We start from the raw sequence: 19,479 nt of genomic DNA on the forward strand, positions 1-19,479 counted from the left end.
ATGTATTGCTTATAGGAGTTATGAGATTGATCACTATTCGTTATCTTTCCCTTTTTATACATAGACAATTCAGCGATCTTCAAATAATATACTAGATATTTAAGAATACTGTATAAACTTAATCATGATGTACATATGAACTAGCTAGACAAGCCATTAAATGTACATAGCTAATTCAATTATATAAAAGGAAAGGGTGAGGGCTTAATGTATATCTACTATTACTGTTTATGCGTTCAATGTATGTATGCTAAAGCAATACAAGCTGTAACTGACGGTATTTTTTCAACTATTTAATTATGCATCAATTAACTCTTATCGGTATAACTGATCTGAAGAAAAATTTAGCGAAATAACCAAGGGGATATTTTGAGAGCATACCTACAATGAGTGTTTCGTATAAACCGCCATTGTGTCGTATATACACGGACATGGGAACGATGATTGCCGAACATAATCGGGTTGCTGAGACCGACGTCATATACAAAGTTGGAAACTGACGTGAGTAACTACACGTTTCGTTTGTTTAAAATATTACATCGTTTCATGAATGATAAGAAGTACTATAAGTGTAAAAAAAAAAAAAAAAAAAAAAGTAAAAACATGCAAATGTACAACTCAAATGAAATGTTGATAGTGAATTTTCTATGGAATTGGCATGTTAAAAATCTGACAACTGCTCAGAGCCTCTCTTTCGCTTTTTTCCGAACTGGTGACCTCCGAGGTCAATGCACATCGGAGATTACGAGCAGGAATTACTGAAAGGATGACAATGATTCATGAAGCGACATTTTCTGCTGATTTAACATATTTATTGCTTCAGATTCACTCTGATTCTATTAAGTTGCATGCATTTAATCACAAATATGTTAAATATTTGTTTTTTTTATTTTTCAATATATTTATCGTCAGTTACAGCTTGTATTGCTTTAATTACAAATAGTTTTGATGCATTGTAATAATTAGTCTCTTGCATCGTCACGTGGTATCTTTAGCAATGCAGGAATTATTATGATTATTGACTCGCGTAGCATCAGGTCCGTCTTGCGGATTCACCGCTTCACTACCACCCTAGCTCATACGCCACTAAATATAGTTTGACTGGCAGTGTATGTTTGGGAGAAGAAAATCATTGCCGTGGACTTACAATTCTTAATAATGTCAATGGCACGCACACATTGTTTGTGATGTATTCAAATTTTATCCAAACAGAAATGTTGAAAGACTTATGAAGTCTATCGAAATAATGATATTTTTAATCGCGCATGAATATAAGGAGGGGTGGTTAGAACTTCGGTTAGATGAATAAGGACTTCAATGTATTGCATTTAACTTTACGTGAAAATAAATGATATGGCGATTCTTGAAAAAATATTCTAGCAGAATTCTGACGAAAATATATCTGAGTGAATTAACGAGTTCTATATTTGCTATGTTTAAATAAATAAACAACGAATGTTACATATGCACGTGGTACATTTTTGCGGGAATACTTAATGTAAACAGAACGAAGGAAGAGGCGATTAAGATATTTGAAGACTTCAAGAGAATAATTTGTATCGATACCTGCTACAAATTTTGTCCGAACTGTTACTGTTTTGGCTTTTGATATTTCGTATGTATCGATAAGTGATCATCTCATGCAGATGTGTTGGGTACCATGGATAGTGACCTTTGATCTTAAACTTATGTTCACCCAACATTTGAATCTTTTATGGGTAAATTACTCAAGCCGATGTATTTGTGACGTACGTTGAAATTCCATAGATATTTAGTTAAGCACAACACTCATGCATGTACATTTTGTTTTACCATGCTTTTAAGATTCACAAATAAAGCTTATAAGACGGTGCTGTATATATACAGCTGAAGGCTAACCCTCTGTAATTGTCTTTGCTTTCCTTTGTCATATGTGTCTGTGATTTGGGACTTTGTTCATCCTAATGCTCCTCTTTGGGCCTAAATTAGTTAGATATATCCCACACCCCTTGTTTGAAATCGTTGACGAGTCGACTCTGAAGCCCTTGAGGCCATTGATTTTAATTTTCTTCCCATCAAACAATATGACAAAGTTTTCCTGCTTTGCATTAGGATACACGGTGGTACTAATTCAGTTCTTGTTATCGTTACATATATGAAGTACTTATCCAACCTTCCATATTATTAAATCAAGCCAAACCAGTGTCATGATGGAATGCTATCTTGTAAATTGTACTTTAAACGCAATGTGTATGTACTTATGTGTAAGTGTAATAATCATGTCTGTTGCTCTCATTTGGAATAAAGAATCAATCTAACATAAAAAAAAAAATACACAAGGAAGTCACAGGAGAGGATATATATATGAAACAACTGTGACATGTACAGTGCATGAGAAAAAAATGAGACTTTACGGGATTCGTTGTTTTGTGATTTTTGAGTTATCGAGCCTCTTACAAGCAAAAGATACATGTGGCAGGTAAGTTAAAGTTATATACGGATAAATCTTTAATTATGATAATTATAAGATATATTAGTTTTGATTCCAATCAAAAGTTGACAGGTAAATTGATTACTTTCGCAGCATATCAGACGAAATACAATGCTGTGAAGGATACATGCTAAACATCTCTACTGGAAATTGTACAAGTAAGTTTACGTCCATATACATGTACGCTTCAATATGCATGTACCTGTAAGCCACGTCCAATAACCAGCATGGTGTTCCTTTGATACACCAGTAACCCACTTTTATGACAATCCGTTTTATTATTTATTTAAAAAGACATGAAAGGTGAAGATAACGAACAGTGATCAATCTCATAACTCCTATAAGGAATACAAAACAAAGAGTTTGGCAAATACGGATCCCTGGATATACCAGATGTGGGATCAGTTGCCTGGGAGGAGTAAGCATCCCCTGTCGACCGGTTACACATGCACCGTGACCCCTATGTCTTGATCAGGTAAACTGAGTAATCCTTTGTCAAAATCAGTGTGCCAAGAACGGCCTAACGAACGACATACACTTTGAGTGATATCTCTTAAGCGTAGAGAAATGTCTTTATCGATGTAAAATAGACATCTTTCAACGTTAAACAATCATCTCTTACAGACGTCTCTAGAATCTTCCTTCACATAGAAAGATATATCGTGAATTTTATTCAATATTCATTGCAAAAACTGATCAGAGGGGGAAGCAATCCATGTACAAGAACGGTCTATTGGAGAACCTCTGTGAATACTTGCAGTCTTTGAACGGTCTTGTTTTATAATTATTATTTAAAATCGTCCCATTATTATTGATACAAGCGTAATAATTCATACATTCAGAATGCAGACCTGGACTCTTTGGTACAAATTGTTCACAGATCTGTGAATATCCAACATTTGGCAAGGAATGCAGTGGCAACTGTTCCGGCTGTCCACGTGAACTGTGCCATCATGAGGCTGGATGTCGAGGTAAACTTTTACTTGCTATTGAAGTTAATTCACACCTGATGCCGAACGTTTGGCGATGGAACTGTCACTACCTGTTTTAACGACTTAGGTCTGTCGGGACTGGGATCGCAATCAAAGAAAATATATACAATTAGTCCTAATATTTTTGGAACTGATAAGAATATATATCACCAATGTATCCTACTTTTTTCATTCGTGGCAAGTGTCCTTAATCGGTGTAAACCATGTTTCTACATACTTTTACATTGACAGACTCAAAGAAACGTATTGGAATTCATTTAGGTAATTCAAATATCTAAAACGTAGTATTTCTATATAGACATGTTTAAGTCTTAAAACGTTTGTGCATTATGTAGCTATGTGTGCCTTATGTATATTAGGCTGATATACTAGTATTAATATCAATATATACCTTATTATTTTCACGGTGAAGAGGACGATCAAACATCTGAATAGGTCAGGTGAACACACTCATTTGTCATTGATCTTTTTGATAACGTTAGCCTGATTAAAACCACCTCTTCTCCTTACACTCGTCAGAAAAGTGTAAGGAGAAAAGGGAGGGGTGCGATTTTAAAAAGACTGTCATATCGTACGAACAGCTGATATTCATTATTCATTGCACAAACTTATCAGAGGGGAAGCAATCCATGTACAAGAACAGTCTATTGGAAAACCTCTGTGAATACTTGCAGTCTTTGGACGGTCTTGTTTTATAATTGTTATTCAAAATCGTCCCATTATTATTGATACAAGCGTAATAATTCATACATTCAGAATGTAGACCTGGGCACAAAGAATCTGAATAAGTCAGGTGAGCACACTCCTTTGTCATTTATCTTTTTGATAACGTTAGCCGGATTAAAACCACCCTCCTCCTTACACTAGTCAGAAAAGTATAAGGAGAAGAGGGGTGGGTGCTGGTTTTAATAAGACTGTCATAACTTACGAAGAGATGTTTGATATTTTAGCCATTCATTGCGTGTCTTACGATTGGGTAATTTCAGGTTAAGTCTTGAAATTTATATCATTTTTTGGCGGTTAATGTTCATTTAAGCATTAATAACAGTTTCCGTGCAGGGATTCCTCTATGAACTGTAGTCATTTGTGAACAGGATTCATTGTTTTTTAAATGAACCCTACAGAATGACGAAATTAACGTACATGTTAATACTTCTTCAAGGGTCAGTTCTGGGACCAGGACTTTATGCAATGTTTGCAAAACCGATTGGTGAAATCTGCCGCAGACATCATATCATGTATCATTGCTATGCTGACGATACCCAGGCATACTTAGTTTTTAAACCTACAGATACATGGAATGCTATCACATCGCGGCTACATGAATGCTTAGCAGATATAAAGTCTTGGATGAACGTCAACCTGCTGAAATTAAACGAAGAAAAAACTGAATTTATAGTGTTTACTTTGAAACATTCAAACGTTTCACCATCTTTTCAACTGTCTTTTGGAAATACCATTGTTTCCAACTCGGACTGTGTTCGAAACCTTGGTGCTTTCTTCGACAGTGTACTTTCTTTTAAAAATCATATTAGTTACATCTCTCGTTCTTGTTATTATCATCTACGGAATATTGCACGGATTCGTTCTTTCATCAATGATGACGCCTGCAAGACACTTGTATGTTCTCTTGTGTTATCACGCTTAGACTATGAAAATGCACTATTTAAAGGGCTACCCCAAACAGATCTGAGCAGGCTACAGAGAATCCAAAACTCAGCAGATCGACTTGTTGCCCGGGTCAGGAAGCATGACCATATATCACCGGTGCTTGTGTCCTTGCACTGGCTTCCAGTTAATTCCCGTGTTGAATACAAGAATTTACTACACATACAAGGCACTAAACGGATTGGCACCGGCCTATATCAGCGACCTCATCACTGTGTACGAACCAAAACGATCTCTGCGTTCATGCAATTCACGATTGCTAGAAAAACCCCGCGTTCGTACAAAGACCTATGGAGATCGAAGGTTTGATGTAACAGCTGCCACACTATAGAACAGTTTACCGATAGACATCCGTTCGTGTGGCACTGTCAAAAGTTTTAAGACAAACCTCAAAACATATCTTTTTAGGAAATCTCATAACCATATTTTGTAATATATTCTTTTTCAAAGTAAAGGCTGGTTTGTCGCATGAACTCGTAATGTTCAAATTGTTTAATTTTATTTACACGTTATATTTTATGCTCTGATTAATCTTATCATGTTTTACATTTTACATTGTTAAAGCGCTTAGAGTAATTACAATTATATAATGTGCTATATAAATGCCGCACATTATTATTATTATGTAAGGTCGTTTATGCTTCTGGTTGTACGTGTACCTTTGGAGGAAAGTCCATTGGTCGGACGAGAGTCGCTTTTTGCTACATGAGAAGTGAAGATAACGAAGGATAATCAATTCCATAAAGAATACAAAAGAGTAGTACAAACACGGACCCTTGAAAACACCACAAACGAAACCAGGTGCCTAAGAGAGGTAAGCACCCCTGTTGACATCACAGATGGACGAATGCGTGAATGGCGGCAACATAACACTGTATATATGCTGAACGAAATATTGTAGAGATCATTCCGTTTGATGGTGGATCAGATATGGTGTTCCTACGAGCGTAAGCTGGATCTTCTCGAAGTTACGAACAACTTTAATGCACAAAATTACCAAAGAGACATTCTGGTTGCAACAGCTGTGCCTCATTTTGACAATCATCCCCTTCGACCAAAGCCATTGTTAATGAATGACAATGTCGGACCACATCATGCTCGTGATGTGCGGTACTTTTTACGCTTCGTTCCTTTCTCCATCACCCGTGGGTCCATTCATTTCTACTCGCTTGTTCTCGAAGTCAGATCATGACAGACTAATGAAAAATCATATTTCCCTTTTATGTCAATACTTGTATTTCATATTGATGTAGTTAATGAATTATGACCCTAAATTACATGTTATCTATACATACTGGCGCTCAAAACAAGCTCTGAGCAGGTGCCCCTTTTTGCTTTGCTTTTCTTTCCTTTGGGCTAATCCACACCCCCTCACACCACCACAGTACCAAACATGGGAATTTAGACACTGTGCACAATCAAGAACCCTGTCTGCCCTTCTTAAAATCTTCCTTTCATATGGGGCCACCCACCTTCCCTCTCAGTTACAGACCTTTTGCTGGACCATGCATGTTTTCACAGGAATTTTTTCAGCAACTGACCACGTGTCTTAGTTTCGTATTTGCACCCATCTATATGCTAGGAATCATGGTGACACCTACTTGTTGTGTATCAACATTTTTATTCAGCATTCAGCTACATTTGACATGTATCCTAAAATTATTGTATACATTTTACACATGTAATATCACTTCAAATATGGGGTATTTCCATTTTTAAAAAAAGTTGACCGGGCCTTTAGTGCGAAACTGTACCCGGCTACCTTATCTTTTGCACATAGTGATTATGTCTCTCAACTGATTCGATACAGGAACATGTTTCGTGTATGGTCAGTTTCTTCACTAAACTTCTCAACAGCAACCAAGTTACCACATCGAATTGCTTCGGTAAATTCAAAAGTTTGCTCTGCAGTAGAAGCAATAATTTGTACATCATATACAATTATATCAGAAAGACCGCTATATTTCAAACATTTTAATTAGTTGTTTGATGTACTGAAGTTCAGCATAATTTTGTTGATAAAGAATATAAATTTTGATAACGTCAACAAAACAGAATCCACGAAACAGGAAGTATATGATTCGAACAAAATTGGATCATATAGGATATAAACAATTGCCAGTACCATAAATTTCACGGAACAAAATCCCAATATAACACGATAGAGAAAGGTTTTTCTTTCAAGGCCGTGCAGAAATGAAAATGTATGATACACTTCCGAACCATTCTACAGGAATTGCATGGCGTGACTGAAAAAACATATAGGTCAGATGTCAATCTATCCATTTCCTTGCAAAACCAACCCTAAAAAGATATACACAACCAGGAAGATAAAAAAAGAAATACCAATAAAGCGTGTAACAACATTGTCTTTGTAAGGCTCATTATTACAACTGTATTTTAAACGAACTCGGCATTAATTCCACTTTTGGTAATCGTACTTATACTCCAACTGCCCTTTTAAAAGACGAAATTCTTCAAAACCATGCTTCAGTTTTAGACACATTTACATGTAATATCCCAGTCAATGGGTCGAATGTATATGAGTTACCGTACCTACACTGCATTCCTAAACTACATAAAAACCCTTACAAAGATTAATGGATCCAGTAAGTGTTCTACCAAGCCCCTTGCTCCTCACGAAAATATTAACAGTTGTGATGGAGAAACTTCAAACTTACTGTGCGACTACATATGCCAGAAGTGGTGTTAATCAAATAAGGATTCTAAAAAAAACTTTAAAGAACTTTTAGTAAATTTGAAATCGCAAAACTTTTCCCAAATCAAAAACATCCAAGCTTTTCAACACTTTACACGACCATTCCTTACGCTAAAATGAAGACTAGACTTTTTGACATCGTATACAGTTGCTTCTTCAACAAAAATGGAAAACGGAAATATTCATATCTAGTGACCAGTCATCAAAAAAATTACTTTGTTAAACACCACTCTGATTCCATGCACAAGTACTCTGAAGTTGAAGTAAAAAATATGCTTCCTCATTGACAATATCTTTGTAGTCTTTGATGATCAGGTCTTCCAACAGTCTGTTGGAATTCCCATGGGCACGAATTGTGCTCCTTTGTTAGCTGACCTGTTTCTATATTCATATGGAGGAAAATTTATTCATAAACTTCTACTTGAGAAGAAAAATCTCTTGCTGTGGCCTTCAATATATCGACGACGTATTATCTATTAACAATAATAACTATCCATATATCTATTCGATATATCCCTGTGAGCTCGAAATAAAAGACACCACATAGTCGTCCACTTCTGCTTCATACTTAGATATTTTAGTGAAAGTAGACATTAACGGCAAACTGACAACTTAACTGTATGACAAACGGGATGATTTCAGCTTCCCCATCGTCAACTTCCCATATTTATGTAGCAATATTCCATTATCACCTGCATATGGTATGTATATCTCTCAACTGATTCGATACGCAAGAGCTTGTTCTGTGTATAGTCAGTTTTTAAATCGAGGTAAGCTACTGACAAACAAGTTGATGGTACAGGGGTTTCAACAGTCTCGATTGAAGTCAGGATGCTATCTGACGTGTTTCATACCGATTGTTAGGCCGTTCTTGGAACAACTGATTTTGAGTAGGGATAACTCAGTTTGCCTGATTGGGATATAGGGCTCACGGCGGGTGTGACCGGTCGACAGAGTATGCTTACTCCTCCTAGGCACCTGGTTCCACCTCTCGTGTGTCCAGAGGTCCGTGTTTGCCCAACTATCTATTTTGTATTGCTTATAGGAGTTATAATAATAATAATAATAAATTATGTTATTTAGACAGGATAGCACAATTAGTACAAATGACTAGTTTACATTGTGGTCCTGTATAAAACATATTCACAGACAGATAAATGAGAGAATATAAAAATAGATAACATAATATAAAATATATACATAAAATATACACACGATATATGAGATTGATCACTGTTCGTTATCTTCACCTTTCATACCAGAGAAAGAAATACCAAACCAGAAAGATATAGCATAGAAATAAATACCAAAACCAAAAGGATATACCAGAGAAAGAAATACCAAAATCAAAAGCATTTGATTTCGTTTTGTTTAAAGCCGCTTTGGCGATATTTCAGCCATATTTCGGCTTATAAAGCTGCATGGAGCATCTGTTTGGGGAATTGGATTCTCTGTCGCGGCCCTTTATGAGCCTAATCTTTTTCGAACATCACATATACATTTTACCCAAAAGAAGAAGGATCTTCCATAGAAAGAAATACCATATCAGAAAAAAAGAAATACTGTTAAATACCCTTAGCAATGACCAACAAACCAAAATAATCTACATCATATATATTTTAGTTCTTGCATTCACTCATACATCACACAAATCAAAATACTTATTCAAGACAAAACATTATTTAATGTTTTAAATCACGCCTACTGAAAACTAATAATAATTATGCGATAAATTATATTTACATTACAATAAGAGATTCATGCATGAAAGAAAATTAAGAGATACTCTGATCAAAGGAAGGAACACATAATAACTCAACATGTTTATATCTTATCTACCATGGAAATAACAATAGTAGCTGATATCGATATGAAGTAGTAGTCCCGTGGGGTTTCGGGATAGAAAAAGTTCTCAGTACCCATTGCTTGTCGTAAGAAGCTACTAAATGGGATGGTGCTTCGGATGAGACCGAGAAATCTAAGGTCCCGTGTCACAGCAGGTGTGGCACTATGAAGAAGGTCAAAGGTCATAAGCGTCGACTATAGGCCTAAATTTTACAGTCCTTCACTGGCCATGGTGACGTCTCCAAATAAATGAAAAATTTTCAAGCTGGACGTTAAACAATATGCAACCAACCCCAATCAACCATTTTTGCATCTAAAATGAGAGGTAAACAAGCATGGATTGCCAATTTGCTGATACTTGAGGCCTCGACCCCTGTACCAACATTAGGTATTCACTTTTACGTCCTTTTATCATATGACCTTCGAATAAAACACACGGGTTGCGAAAATCTCAAGATTTCTTGTTTAATTGGCCCAAGATTGACAATTTGTATGGCACATTCTCTTGTGCAGGACATAATGTTGCTCCCATTACCACAATTCTATCTGGCTGTTGTGGTAAAATCACGGGAACATCTCGAAAATATTCTTTAACTATGTCCCGAATCTTGTCATTGTTCGCATATCCTCCAATAAGACAAACACTTCGAACTCCTATCATGCGGTCATTGGTACATGTAGCTGAGAGGAATATATTAGTAATCTGGAAAATACCTTCCAAGATATTTTTTATGATTTCCGAATCGATAGAAAGGGTCTTTGTTTTCGGAGATATCACGATTCCAGAAGATGATTGCTGTGGTCGATAATGAGCAGTAGTCATCAGCTTCTGCGGTAATTCAATTTGTATACTTTTGGTTTCATCCGTGTTTTTCTTCAGTTTTTCTAAGCTAGCTAACAACTCACTATGAAGTTTTCTGTAGTCCCTCTTCACGTCATTTAATGTCAGAAATTTGAATTGGTGTGGAAACAAGGCGAAGACCCTCTTCTCTGGATTTTTATCATCCCACATCAGAAGATGTTCAAATACATTTTTAGTAATAGTTCTCGATCCTTCAGCATATATCTCGAGAATATCACACTGAATGGCAGCTATAAAAGAAAGATTTATATAATGGGTCCGTGTTTGCCCTATTCTTAATTTTGTATTCTTTATAGGAGATAACATATTGACCACTCTTCGTTAACTTCACATTTTCTTTTGATATATATGATTTGATGCGTTGTTTTTTTTAAAATCTGATTTTAGTTAGATAGCAATATAATTCCCGGGATTTTTATGATATTATAGATTTTATAAAAAAAAATATATATGCATTCTTACCATGCCCAATTTTCAGAATCATGAACTTCTCATTGTTTCCAAATGTAAAGCTTGTTGGAGAAGCCTCAGTATAATAAGCTGTTGGCGATTGTTCAATCTTCATATACTGCAGCACGCAGTCAGACTCCATAACAAACCTGACCTGGTCTTCTTCTATACCAGTCTGAAATTGTAAATATAATATTCAGATATTTGAAAAACATCTGCCTATTATATTCGATCATACATTTGCGAATATTATAAAGTATCTATGATGGAAAAATATCTCTACAAGCAAAATATCTGAACATGCATGCATGCACATATACATTTTACATTACATACTTAATAGATATTTTATTGAAAGTAGATATTAACGGCAAACTAACAACTCAACTTTAAGACAAACGGGATGATTTCTGCTTCTCCATCGTCAACTTTCCATATTATATAGCAACATTCCATTATCAACTGCATATTGTGTTTATATCTCTCAACTGATTCGATACGCAAGAGCTTGTTCTGCGTATAGTCAATTTTTAAATAGAGGCAAGCTACTGATAAACAAGTTGCAACAGTCTCGTTTAAAGTCAGCATTTTGCAAATTCTATGGTCGTTATAGCGATCTAGTTTGCCAATACAACCTATCATTAGGTCAAATGCTGTCTGACGTGTTTCATAACGATTGTTAGGCCGTTCTTGGCACACTCATTTTGACTACGGATAACTCCGTTTACCTGACCAAGATATAGGGCTCACGGTGGGTGTGACTGATCGACAGGGAATGCTTACTCCTCCTAGGCACCCGATCCCACCTCTGGTGTGTCCAGGGTTCCGTGTTTGCTCAACTCTCTATTTTGTATTCCTTATAGGGGTTATGAGATTGATCACTGTTCGTTATCTTCACCTTTCATAAGTCTGCTCAGGCCATGTAGTGAAGCATAATGTAGACAGAAATATATCATCTAAAAGGTGATCAAGTGCTGATATGCAGTGTAGAAAAATCACACAAAAAATCAAACCTTCATCTACGTTTCTTTTCCCCAATGTTAATGGAAAATGGATCACAAATAATAAATTTTGAGCCGTAACCATTGGATAAAAAGATCTATTGAATTCAATACTAAGTATTCAACAATGACTCTCATCAGATGGACTGGGGTTTCTTTGGTGACATCAACGAAACATAATTTCGTGTTCATCGTGTGGGGATCCGGATTAGAATAGATCCTCAGTAACCCCTTGCTTGTCGTAAGAGGCGACTAAATGGAGCGGTCCTTCGGATAAGACCACAAAAACCGAGGTCCCGTGTCACATCCAGCAGGTGTGGTACGATAAAGATAAAGATTCCTCCCTGCTAAATGGCCATAAGCGTCGAACATAGGCCTAAGTTTTGCAGTCCTTCACCGGCAGTGGTGACGTCTCCATATGAGTGAAATATTCTTGAGAGGGACGTTAAACAATATTCAATCAATTATTCAAGAAGTAAAGATTTACTTCATTAAAGTACACAAAGTTCAAAACAAAACTTCACAACTCAGTAGCGTGAATAACTCTTCACAATCTGACACTTTAAGGCATCTGCGACGCATGATAGAGATTTCTGTTATCAATCGCCATTAACCACCAACTATTGGTAGTTCAAGTTTATGTCCAATATTTAACGGTCGTTTGCGCATCCCGACTACAGCCCGACTGAAGCCAAGTTCATATTATATGCATTCGATTGAAGAGAAGGATTTAAAGGCCTATTCAAACAATATTATGGGTAAAGACATTTCTTGTGGTACGTTTCACTTTTTTGCTCAACTGAGCCAATGTCTCAAGTGAGCTTTTCTGATCGAAATTTGTCCATTTTATGTTGTAGTTGTCGTAATCTTTTCACAATTTCATCTTCTCCAGAACCATTTCATATCAATTTCAGGCAAATTTGGTACATATTATGCTTGGGTAAAGGGGTTCCAAGTTTGTTCTAATAAAAGACTACCTCTCTTTCCAAGGGGGTATAATCAAGAAAAAAGCAAATAATGTGGGGTTATCTAAAAATGGTCCATATTCAGAAATGGGTAAAAAATAAATAGATATTGTGATGGAATGGGCCCTGCTTCGTGCATTACAGGGGATGCTTACTCCTCCTAGGCACCTGATCCCACCTCTGGTGTGTCCAGGGGTCCGTGTTTGCCCAACTATCCATTTGTAATGCTTGTAGGAGTTATGAGATTGATCATTGTTCGTTATCTTCACATTTCATTTGCTACGTTCAAGATCCATAATAGGCCAACAAAGCCCGAATTCAAACTTGACAAAAAGTTCGTGTATAAAATTTCGATTCAAGAGCCGCAAGGATCGATAGTAAAAAAAACCTTGTCAGATCCCTGAAATTGGTAAGTTCAAAGTCCATAACTTTAAACATAGTTGAACAAAACTCTAATCTGGGTATAAGTTGATGTATACTGTGGAATCGTTTTAATTCGCGGGGACCAATGTTCGTGGGTAAGCAAACTTTTGCTGTTTCGTGGGGACGTAATTTCGTGGGTAAGCGATACGATATCACTAAGAGAGATAACTCTATTTGGTTTACAAAATGTTCGACGACACGTAAATTCGTGGGTAAGAGTGACCCACGGAATCCACGAGCATCAATCCCCCACGGACAATGATGATTCCACAGTATATTTTCAATTCAATAGCTTCAGGGAAAGTACCAAAAAAATCAGGAAAAGCAGTTCCATGGATGGATGGATGCACACACAGAGATCAGCACTGTAGATAGGCGGGGCCTTATAATCTTACAGTGAAAGTTTCCTAACATGGTGAAGATCCATGTTTGTCCAAATCATGGCCCCCAAAAGTAGGGTGGGGCCACAATAGGGGATTGAAGTTTTACATGGGGATATGAAAGAAAACAATATTCTCAAGAACAGCAGAGCAGTGATTAGTCATACTCCAAATGCATCCCCAGGTAGTGTAGATTCAAGTTTGATCAATGCAACCGGAGATAGGGTGGGGTCACATCTGGCGAAGAAACATTGATATGGGATTATATAGGGGAAAACTCTTAAAGATCTTCTTTTCCCCAGAGCAACAAGGCCATCATTAGTCATATCAATGAGCAATCATCATTTATGGTGGGACCACACTAAGGGATCAAAGTTTTACATTGGAATATACAGTAAAAAGTCATCAATGTTTTCTCCTCATTAACAACTAGACCATGATTAATGATTGTAATAGGCTAACGTCTTAGGGTAGTGTACATTTATTTTTTCAAATCATGGTCCCGGGGGAGCGTATGGATGGGCCTCAATAGGTAATTAAAGGTACATAAGAATATCTATGAAAAAATCTTTTAACTTCTTATTTTCAGGGCCAGGATTAGTCACATCATTATGCAATTATTCCCTCAGGAATGGCAAATTCAAGTTATTCAAATCAATTGAGACACAATACGGATTTGAAGTTTTATATGGAAAAATATGGTGAATTTGAATATCGTCTTCTCAGGAACCACACGCTTATGAGTAGCATGCAATCATCTTCAAGTTTGTTTGAATCATGGTCCATTATGCATAAAAAATATCTTTAAAAATCTCATCAAGAAACCACTGGACATGATTAGTCATATTGGTATCAAGTATTCCAATGCAGTGCACATCGAGCGAAAATAGGAATTTAAAAGTTTTACAAGAATATATGTACGAAATTTCAAAAACTATTTTCAAGAGTAGCAGGGCCACATTAAACCATATTGTATATGCAGACATCCCGAGGTGGTGTGGATTCAACCTTTTTTCTTCAAGTTGTGGACTTTGGGATCAGGGTGGGGCTAAACTCGGGGATCAAATTTTACATAGCATGAATGTAGGGGGATATAGAATTAATCTTTGCCAGAACATCATGTTAGCATTATAGATACTGAAACATCCCTATATTGCGTGAATTCAAATTTAGTTAGGTCATGAACCCATGGGGCTAGATTTAGCGCGGGGGGGGGGGGGGTCACGGGGATAAAGAGTGTAAAAATGTTTTTAAAATCTTTGGAAGAACAGCAGAACCAAAGTGACAAATGGGGGAGTGGCTCATGGACCTATTGTTGCATCTTGATTTGCGTTCTTTTCGATAATTTTTCGATCATGTAGAGACGTCACCAGTTTGAGGTGGACTACTACAAATTTTGACGTACGCATGGGGGGCTTATGACTATAGCAGTGAAGATTCTTTATCGTGCCCATGCCTGCCTTTACACAGGACCGCCGGTTTAAGGTGTAATACGAAAGATCCACGACTCTCATTTGAAAGGCCGAATGCTTGGCGAAGGAGCAGTTGCTACCTATGCTAGCGTCTTAGATTTGACACATGATACGAGCGGGACTTCTGGTAACGAAATAAACGCCCTAACCACTGGACCACCGCTATAATGGACCATTCATGTAGTCAAAATCGCCAAGCACGTTGAATCTAGGTCTGCTGATTAGCCTGATGATGCTGAATCATTTCAATTTGCTTGTGTGGAAGCTGAGTATTTCAACTGAATTTGATAAAGTCAATTTACCAGAATGGGATCACATGTTCTCTTCAATACTTGTGCAAAAGTGACCACAACAGAAACAAGAAATCTGTTTTGCAATTATATCAAACGAATACAAAGGTTTTTTTCTGGGGGTGGTAACTCGGGTCTCCACTTTAGAGTGGTACCTCTGCAATTGGAACATCTCTCCTAAATATCCCAGCTTACAGCATCCCTGATGCGCCTTCCCGTATTTTGCTGGTCAGCAATGAAGAATTTTTATTCTTTGAAAAATCTTTGAAAAATCATCAAAACATTTCAAAGTGACTTTTACAAGTTCTCACTTTATTGCACCCTTAATTACGCCTGGTTATTTAAACATCAAAGGTTCCAGTCAAAAATGGTAATGTTTTTCGTCATAAAAAAAAATTAAAACGTGTGATATTATCTTTTATGTTCTTTACATCTTTTAAAATATGTTCTTTCTGATATGAAATCTGAATCCCCACTTTCAATTTACAATCAAATAATTGATAAAAAACCCACAAAACAACTAGTTCTAATTGTAACGGGGACCGTTACAAATGTTCCCCAAACCTCCCCCAATTAAAAAGTGATGTCCTTGTGAATCTATAGCAAAAAATCATTTTATTTTAGCCTTTAATTACATGTAGTACGTTCAATATGGTCATTTCAGTACCAAGAAATGAAAGAAAGCGTTGCACGTGCATACATGCGCACGCGTGTATGATTCCGAATTTTTGTTGATGTCGTTCAACAGGCATTTGTATCATATACCCACAGTATGAATTTCATAACGTTTCCACCAAATATAAGGAAGTTATAGCGATTTTAAAATCGTCCAATCAGAAATCAGCACATGTGCATGCACGTGCTGAGCAGTAATTCTAACCACAGCAATTTGTAAGGAGTACCAAGATACATCTAAACCCCTAATATGAATAGAATTTGATGAAAAACAAAAACGTTATCGTCCTTTAAAAATTGAACATTTAAAAAACGTTGCACGCGCATGCACGTGTGCGTTGGCATTTTTTGTTACACCAACATATAGATACACATATTGTCTACGTATGCTGTGAATATCATCTCATTCGCTTCATAAATAAGATAGTTACAAACGTTTTAGCATTATCCAATCAAAATGAAGCGAACGTGCATGCGCGTGCAAATTGGTAATTTTGACCATGTAAATCAGTTAAGGGTCTCAATATCTACCTATGATATGAATTTCAAGCCATTTCTATGAACAACAAAAAAGTTAGACTGATTCCAAAGTTAGCGTACAAATTTTGTAATGCGCGTGCACGCGCATGCGTGCGCGTGCTGGCAAAATAACTATTATTTTTCATATGTACAAATGATATACTATCATCCTATTTAGGTTTTATATCGCTTCCTTCAATATTCTGATTTTCCATTTTTTGTACCAAAATTGCAATGCACGTGCGCGCGCGTGCATGCACGTGCAAACAAAATGACTATCACTATGCACATCTACAAACGCTATACTATCATCCTGGAAAGTTTCATATCGATCCCTTTTGTAGTTTCTGAGAACACTACCGGACAAAAAAGTACCGGAAAAAAAGAATAATAATAATAATAATAAGAAACAGAGTAAAAACAATATGTTCCCAAACTTTGTTTGGGGAACATAATTATAGCCATTTCACACATAAACAAGAGTGTTTCAAGAAACAAATGACACCTACAATCATGGTATATGTATCTTTTTACAAAATCAAGTTCTAGACTGTAAGAGACAGACAGACATACCGACGGACACAGGAAAAGAAAAGGTTATTCCGTTACTATTCTCCAAAGGCAATGTGTATTAGATCAGGTAAAGTCATTCATTTCTTCTTTTGAATATCAAAAACCCCATTCACTTCCAGAAGCAAAGTTGACTTTACAGAATGAATACAATAATATGTTAAGTTCGTATTTAAAAAATTATGAAATGAAGAGAAAAAAAAAGAAGGAAAAAAAAAAAAAAACCAGGGGCAGGGATGCGTGACTTACCTTCATCATTTCGGCAAAAACATATTTTCTCATGGTTTCAAGGTGTGCTTTCATTTTGTCATATCTTTTGACAACCAAAACGAAATTCATTTCGGTTAAGTGTGGATTTGCATGGGTTTGCCCAATTAATTCGATGACTGCTTTAATCAAGCCAGCACAAACTTTGCAAAGCGTGGCGAAAATGTCTCCATCTGGGGAATAAACATGTGTTGTGTTAACATAACATTAAGGTAAAATTAAGTGATGACAAATACAATTTTGCTTGAAAATAGATTCTACAGTGATTGATTCTAAAAGTATGACACGTAGAAATGCATGCAATCCATCTTTTAGTGTGATAATACTTTTGATTAAATTTTTGGTAAGTTTAGAAGTGAAGTTATTTAATTATCATTACGCTCAGTACTTCACATATATCCATGTCTATTTTATCATGGTAGAGCGAATAATTGCGTGTAATATCACTTCTAAATGCAGAACGTTTTAGCAAAGTCACTATCTATTGCAATGCCTTAAGTTAGCTTCATAGTTGTCGAGTAGTGACAAGCAACTGAAAACCGGCCTTGGGAAATGAGCTTAGTCACTCATCTAAATCAGTTTCAGCATCTGAAGCATGTCAGACAGAATGAAATTAATCACTGTTCGTTATATTAACTATTCCATGTCTTTATACAGGTACCATGCAAATATTTTGCGTACAAATAATCTAGCTTGCTGTGTACCACTAAATCATAGCTTAAATAGACCTTCATTATGTTTAGAGACAATTACAAGATTGTAAGTATCAATGTCATAGTAAAAACAAAGTTTCGCAAAGCAATTTATTTGTTTTCCAGAATTATTCCTGCGCGTTCTCTTCGAACATTTTCGCTAACTTTTATTAAATATTCTTCAACTCAAGGAACCTTGTATTTATTTGCTCTCTGGGGTGTATCAGATTCACACGGTTAAAAAACCTTTGATTTAAAGCGCAACTTTTTCTGTGCACGGATCTAATCACCCAAAGGATATACATAGTACAACTACCGTACGTATTGTTCTAGATCTACACAGTACAACTACCGTATTATTTTAGATGTACATAGTACAACTACCGTACGTATTGTTTTAGATTTACACAGTACAACTACCGTATGTATTGTTTTAGATCTACATGGTACAACTACCGTATTGTTTTAGATCTACATAGTACAACTACCGTACGTATTGTTTTAGATTTACACAGTACAACTACCGTACGTATTGTTCTAGATCTACACAGTACAACTACCGTATTGTTTTAGATGTACATAGTACAACTACCGTACGTATTGTTTTAGATTTACACAGTACAACTACCGTATGTATTGTTTTAGATCTACATGGTACAACTACCGTATTGTTTTAGATCTACATAGTACAACTACCGTACGTATTGTTTTAGATTTACACAGTACAACTACCGTACGTATTGTTTTAGATGTACATAGTACAACTACCGTATTGTTTTAGATCTACATAGTACAACTACTGTACATATTGTTTTAGATCTACATAGTACAACTACCGTATTGTTTTAGATCTACACAGTACAACTACCGTATTGTTTTAGATTTACATAGTACAACTACTGTACGTATTGTTTTAGATCTACATAGTACAACTACCGTATTGTTTTAGATCTACATAGTACAACTACCGTATTGTTTTAGATCTACATAGTACAACTACCGTACGTATTGTTTTAGATTTACACAGTACAACTACCGTACGTATTGTTCTAGATCTACACAGTACAACTACCGTATTGTTTTAGATGTACATAGTACAACTACCGTACGTATTGTTTTAGATTTACACAGTACAACTACCGTATGTATTGTTTTAGATCTACATGGTACAACTACCGTATTGTTTTAGATCTACATAGTACAACTACCGTACGTATTG

General features: G+C 36.2%; 3 protein-coding genes across 6 annotated transcripts in view; 1 reads left to right on the top strand and 2 right to left on the bottom strand.

The window, feature by feature from the left end:
- Positions 1 to 2,248: 2,248 nt before the first annotated feature.
- Positions 2,249 to 5,633, top strand: LOC125668729 (scavenger receptor class F member 1-like). Of its 4 annotated transcripts, XM_048903105.2 has the most exons (5): positions 2,249 to 2,458; positions 2,564 to 2,628; positions 3,313 to 3,441; positions 4,219 to 4,255; positions 4,625 to 5,633. In XM_048903105.2, exons 3-5 carry the CDS (start codon positions 3,424 to 3,426, stop codon positions 5,437 to 5,439), a joined length of 870 nt encoding a protein of 289 aa, XP_048759062.2. In that variant the 5' UTR covers positions 2,249 to 2,458; positions 2,564 to 2,628; positions 3,313 to 3,423; the 3' UTR covers positions 5,440 to 5,633. The 4 variants fall into 4 exon arrangements, with proteins under 4 accessions (XP_048759062.2, XP_048759060.2, XP_056018064.1 ...); XM_048903103.2 differs by lacking the exon at positions 4,219 to 4,255 and having other exon boundaries at positions 2,252 to 2,458; XM_056162090.1 differs by having other exon boundaries at positions 2,262 to 2,458; positions 4,219 to 5,002.
- A 3,814-nt stretch (positions 5,634 to 9,447) lies between these two features.
- LOC125668733 (uncharacterized) overlaps positions 9,448 to 19,479 on the bottom strand; it is a 37,090-nt gene continuing 27,058 nt past the window's right edge. Inside the window, exons 8-10 of the mRNA XM_056162091.1 lie at positions 17,551 to 17,741; positions 11,019 to 11,181; positions 9,448 to 10,786 (exon numbers count right to left, since the gene is read on the bottom strand). Coding sequence (XP_056018066.1) covers positions 17,697 to 17,741 — 45 coding nt within the window. The 3' untranslated portion in view covers positions 9,448 to 10,786; positions 11,019 to 11,181; positions 17,551 to 17,696. The remainder of the gene's footprint in view (positions 10,787 to 11,018; positions 11,182 to 17,550; positions 17,742 to 19,479) is intronic.
- Positions 10,146 to 17,559, bottom strand: LOC125668877 (uncharacterized). The gene is made up of 3 exons (XM_048903312.2): positions 17,551 to 17,559; positions 11,019 to 11,181; positions 10,146 to 10,786 (listed from the first exon to the last, which is right to left on the bottom strand). Exons 1-3 carry the CDS (start codon positions 17,557 to 17,559, stop codon positions 10,146 to 10,148), a joined length of 813 nt encoding a protein of 270 aa, XP_048759269.2.

This window comes from Ostrea edulis, chromosome 4, assembly GCF_947568905.1.
Source record: "Ostrea edulis chromosome 4, xbOstEdul1.1, whole genome shotgun sequence".
Classification (NCBI taxonomy): Eukaryota; Metazoa; Mollusca; class Bivalvia; order Ostreida; family Ostreidae; genus Ostrea; species Ostrea edulis.